This window comes from Gekko japonicus, unplaced genomic scaffold (genome assembly GCF_001447785.1).
Source record: "Gekko japonicus isolate JY-2015 unplaced genomic scaffold, Gekko_japonicus_V1.1 scaffold261, whole genome shotgun sequence".
Taxonomy (NCBI): Eukaryota; Metazoa; Chordata; class Lepidosauria; order Squamata; family Gekkonidae; genus Gekko; species Gekko japonicus.
The window spans coordinates 771826-777760 of NW_015172558.1; the positions used below are offsets into that span (position 1 = coordinate 771826).

Below are 5935 nucleotides of genomic sequence, written 5' to 3' on the forward strand. Positions count from 1 at the left end.
CCTTGGGACGAAAGCGATGGCAAACCGTAAAGGTAAAAGGCGCCTGCTCACTCGCCTGGTCCCGGCTTTAAAGGAGCCACGCACACTGGCCTGCAGGCAGGCGCCGCCAAGTGGCCCGGACGCAGGAGGAGGGGGCGTCCCAGGGGGCTTCGCTCAGGATGGGCGCCCCCTCCTCCCGTGGCGCCCGGGCCACTCGGCAACGCCTGCCTGCAGCCCAGCGCGCGCACACGGCTTCTTTAAAGCCGGGACCGGGCAAGCGAGCAGGCGCCTTCGGACTCTCCCTCGCCGAGCTCCGGCCGCTCTTCTGCCGCGTCCTGCGCCTCAGCGCGGCTGACTGGGGGCGAAGAGAGGATCCCGCCAGCCAAGCCCCCCGGGGAGCAGAGGATCGGTAGGGAGGGGGCCCACAAAACGAGTGGGGGGCCGGCCCCATGGGCCCCATGGAGGCTACGGGCCTGAACCCATTCCCTCCAGAATACACACCATTGGTCAGTATTTACAATCCGTATAATGAGCTATGGTAGATCAAGCTTTTACCATTATGTCTCTCAAGACATAACACATTGAGCTAAAATACGTGCTTCAGAAGTATTATGACCTGGGGAACACAAGTGAAAAGCTATTTAGATGCTGGAAACTGTATCATCTGAATTAACTTATGTAATGTATCACATGGGGGGAGGGAGTATGCTCTGGCCATTTGTTAACCTTTATTTATTTGTTTGTTGGCAAGAGCTATAAGCTATAAGCCATTTTTCACATTTCAAAGTGATACCCAGCAAAAAAAATAAATTAAAAATACATTTTTGCCATCAAGTCACAGCTGAGTTATGGTGACCCCATGGGGCTTTCAAAGCCAGAGATGTTCCGAGGTGGTTTCCCGTTGCCTGCCTCCGTGTTACAATCCTGGTAGCCCTTGGGTGTCAGACTAGGAACCGAGCGACCCAGCTTCGAATCCCTACTCTGCCTCAGAAGCTTGCTGGGTGACTCCATCCAGACACACCCTTTTGGTCTGAGAGTAAAATGGAGGAGAAGAGAACAATGTAAGCTGCTTTGGGTCGCTGTTGGTGAAAAAAGCAGTGCTACAGATGAAGTAAATAACTAAATATAATGAGGCATTCTCAGGGACCAGTGTTATTCCTGAATCATGAATTCATTTTTGTACACTTGATGCGGCTTTCCATGGACAGAACAGCAAGTGCATGAAGAGAAGCGTGTTCCTTCCGACTACCGGATTTATTTTCATTGGGTCTTTTGTGCATGTCTAGCCCTGGGGATTTCATTCCCATTCTTGCCTGGCTTGCTAATGAGCTGTTATCATTCCAAATACACACAGCTTTTGTGATAATCCACAAGCATCCTTTGTTAAACTCCTCGAGGGTGACCCTTGTTAAACTGAAATGCAGAATGGCAAAGATCAAGTAGAGGACTTCCTCGGTCCCCAAAGTTTTCTTCTGCCGGACACTGTTCATCAGGATTTCCTGGACCCAAATGATCTGTGTACGTCTGTGACAACAAGCAAAATGCTGTCCCTCTGTGAATTCCCTCAACCAGAAAAAAAAGTCTGCTGGTGGCATTTATCACAAGCATGGGCAAACATAATTTTTGCTCTTTGTGAGAGACATTAGAAATGTCATCTAATTCTTCAAAATCATCTGGCTTTTTTGAAGTCGTACGCGTGCGTACACAAGTATGCTTGTACTTGGGATGAGCATGCTTGCACTTGGGATGAGCCAAGACCCTGTCTAGGTGCGGGTCTCCTGTGTAGCTGGGGCCAATTAATATGTCACACTAGCAGACTTGAACCTCTGACATTCGGTTACATTGGATGCCACACCCAACATCTAGAGAGGCTTGCTCCTCCATGAAGCATAGTGGGCTTCACTGCCATACTTTCCCCTCCGTGACACCAATGTGTCGCATTTCATTTCCCTGAAGTTCCCTGGAGCCGCCTTTCCTGGCACTCTTTTATTCTTAGAAATCCGTGTGCCTGTTTGCTAGCTGAATCCTCTTACCCAGAAAATAGAGACGGGGAGAGAGCAGGATTAGTCAAGAGAGATTAGTGATTAATAGGTGGCTGCCCCCCTCCTGCAGGATCAGCAATGGTGCCAGCGGCAGGTTGGCATGATCTGAAATTAAGGGGAGGGGGAGGGGAGAAGCAACCAGAAAAACAACAGCAATAAACCCCTGAAAAACAAACAGTACCCTGTAAGAAGTGGGCAGAGCATTGTGAAAAGGTAATTCATGCATGCTATCAATGCACAAGTCACTGAGCACTGGATTGGGACTCATTAAAATAAGGTTTCATGGAAGGGACCAGTAGATCTCTCTGCACTTGGCAGGCCACCAAGTTGTACAAGGATATAAACCCATATCTTTCCATTTCATACGGGTAATCGTAGACATTATTCACAAGACAAAACTTTTAGAAAAAATTGACATTGAAAAAAAATATAACGTACGACTAAAATGGTTTGAGTATTTCCAGGTACGTCATTTTATAGAAACTTCAGACTTTAAGACCGCGCCACAACAACCTCTTACAGAATATGAGCGTCTCTTATGAATATCATTCAGGGATGCACAAAGCAAATTACTCAAAACGGCTGTACTACTATGCTAACTGGGGGAAAACGAAATTTGGTTACAATTTAGACATAATGCAGGCACTGAATGAAACCATGGTTTCATTAAACTAACCATGGTTTGTATGTTGTGGTTTTAACTTACCTTTTAAACTGTATTAACTTGTATCATATGTGCAAGAAGCGAATTTAAAGGTTGTTTTACGTTGGTACATGACCCCGGCCAAATTGACCCATATGATACCACGGCTTTCTCCTTTATGTTGGAAGGGATGCAAAGAAAAAGCCACATTTTATCATTGTTGGTGGAAGTGCAAGCATGTACATAATTTCTGGGTTCAAGTAGCAAAACAAATTAAAACATTAACGGATTGGGAACTGCCAGTAACCCCAACTTTAATGCTATTAAACCTCTGGCCAAATGTGGCTATATCTACCGCTAAGAAACAGCTAATCAATTTATTATTTACTGCGGCAAAAATCCTTATAGCTAAATTTTGGAAAAATAAAAGTCCTCCATCCTTACAAAGTTGGTTGCATAAGGTATGGGACATTTTTCTTTTAGAAAATTTTAATTCTCTAGTGGGCTTCACTGCCATACTTTCCCCTCCGTGACACCAATGTGTCGCATTTCATTTCCCTGAAGTTCCCTGGAGCCGCCTTTCCTGCCACTCTTTTATTCTTAGAAATCCGTGTGCCAGTTTGCTAGCTGAATCCTCTTACCCAGAAAAGAGAGACGGGGAGAGAGCAGGATTAGTCAAGAGAGATTAGTGATTAATAGGTGGCTGCCCCCCTCCTGCAGGATCAGCAATGGTGCCAGCGGCAGGTTGGCATGATCTGAAATTAAGGGGAGGGGGAGGGGAGAAGCAACCAGAAAAACAACAGCAATAAACCCCTGAAAAACAAACAGTACCCTGTAAGAAGTGGGCAGAGCATTGTGAAAAAGTAATTCATGCATGCTATCAATGCACAAGTCACCGAGCACTGGATTGGGACTCATTAAATTAAGGTTTCATGGAAGGGACCAGTAGATCTCTCTGCACTTGGCAGGCCAGCAAGTTGTACAAGGATATAAACCCATATCTTTCCATTTCATACGGGCTATGAATATCATTCAGGGATGCACAAATCACTCAAAACGGCTGTACTACTATGTTAACTGTGGGAAAACAAAATTTGGTTACAATTTAGACATAATGCAGGCACTGAATGAAATCATGGTTTCATTAAACTAACCATGGTTTGTATGTTGTGGTTTTAACTTACCTTTTAAACTGTATTAACTTGTATCAATTTTTTTCAATGCCAATAAAGGCTACTTAACTTAATTTAACTTAACTAACCATGGTTAGTGTGATTGTCTGAATACAGACTGCTCTGCCAACTATGGGTACTTACAGTCCGCATGGTCAAAGCAATGGTATTCTCAGTAGTCATGTATGGCTGCGAGAGTTGGACTATAAGGAAGGCCGAGCGCCGAAGAATAGATTCTTTTGAACTATGGTGCTGGAGAAGACTCTTGAGAGTCCCTTGGACTGCAAGATCAAATCAGTCAATCCTAAAAGAAATCGACCCTGACTGTTCCCTGGAAGGCCAGATAATGAAACTGAAGCTCAAATACTTTGGCCACCAAATGAGAAGGGAGCACTCACTGGAGAAGACCCTGATGCTGGGAAAGATTGAAGGCCAAAGAAGACGGGGACGGCAAAGGATGAGATGGTTAGACAGTGTCATAGATGCAACGAACATGAAATTGAGCAAACTTCAGAGAACAGCGGAAGATAGGAAGGCCTGGCGTGATCTGGTCCATGGGGTCGTAAAGAGTCGGACTTGACTGTGCAACTGAACAACAACAGTCTGTAGAACCAGGATCTGTAGTTGTTCTGTTATGGTTTTGTGTGATATATGAATGCAGACGTCCTGGCTTGTTCTCAAGTAATACTCTTCCAGGCTACGGCAAAAAGGCAATGAAACCAGCATTTGTCTATGCATACCAGGATTTAAGTGATCGTTAAAAAAAAACAAAAAACAATTTCGTGTGATAGCTGAATTAAGCCAGTATACTCTTTCTAAATTACATTAAGCCCTCTTTTCTCTTTGAGTCCCTTGGAACTGCCTCTTTTCTCTCTTGGCACCTAGTCTTTGCCTCTCCTTTTCTTCCTTCAGTCTCTGTTTTTACTCTGCCCCCCTCAGCCATATAGCTATTGCTTCTTGCTTACTGACAACAGCATACAGACCTTCCAGCACACGAAGTCTCCCAGCAATTCGCACTAGGAGTCTCTGAGGTGGATGGGCTGAGTAGAGTGGCTGTAAGAGGCTGGGAAAACTGGAGACAACTCCACCAGGTGACTCTGAATCCTGGGAGAAGATGAGAAATGCAGTGTTTTAGGCAGGCCTCGGTTCCTGCCAGAGCGCACCGGAGCACCCACCATAGAGAACAATGGAGGGGATGTGGGCAACCTGTTTGGGGGCCCGTAGAATTGGACCCCCTGGTTCAACGTTCCTGAAACATGGTTGGTATCTTGGGGAGAGGCTCCAGCAGCTACCCTGCAATTTTGGAGCCTCTCCCTCAAACCCCTTCTCCTCCAGCCCCCAGAATATAGCCTATGTTTTCGCCATTGACTTCAATGGCCCATAGGATATAATGAGGCCGAACTGCGGGAAGCCGAATCAGATCAGAGAATCTGATTCGGCCCTCAGAATTCTGAATGGGGCCTGAATGCACATCCCTCCAGCAGCCGGCTTGCTTGGGCTTTCTGCAGCTGTGGGGATCCTGAGCAAGCCAAGGGAAGGGAAGGTAGTTTAAACTGCCTCTCCTTCCCTCCAGCAGTCAGCTTGCTCGGGCTCCCCCAGCAAACCAAGGGAAGGGAAGGTGGCGGAGCAGCTGGAGACATTGAGCATCAGCTCCACAAGTAATGAGCACTCGAGCTCCGCCCCCAGCAGCCCTCAGGCCGGAGCACCTGGAGCAGTCTTGGGAGGCGGATTGGCAAAAAGCAAAACCAAAAGCACAGGAACTCGAGAGAACAGGAATGGAGCCAGTTCCTCTTCCACAGCCCAAAATGCGACCCACGAACCCTGAGCTTGCTTTTTCTCATTTGCGAGTCTGGCCTCCGCACTCCGTTAACGAGGCAGGCCTGAAGCTTGGGGCGGTGGGAGTTTCTTTGCACGCAGCTTGTGCGGCTGGCTGAGTGCCTCTTCTGCTTGCCCACCTCTCGCCTCTGCACCTCATCTTCTGCCAGGCATGGAGGAGCTCAGCTCGCCCAGGCTTCTTGCCTCCTGCTGCCTTGGCCCTCTGGTGCACGGGTGAGTCCCCAAAGTTTGACTCTTCCTCTACAAGTCTCTGGCGCTGGAGG

The 5935-nt window shown here is 47.1% G+C and overlaps 1 protein-coding gene across 1 annotated transcript in view; it reads left to right on the top strand.

The window, feature by feature from the left end:
- Positions 1-158: 158 nt before the first annotated feature.
- The window catches only part of LOC107118832 (chromosome unknown open reading frame, human C2orf73), a 43283-nt gene continuing 37506 nt past the window's right edge, over positions 159-5935 (top strand). The window contains exon 1 of the mRNA XM_015421207.1: positions 159-388. Within this exon, the coding sequence (XP_015276693.1) occupies positions 159-388 (230 nt within the window). The remainder of the gene's footprint in view (positions 389-5935) is intronic.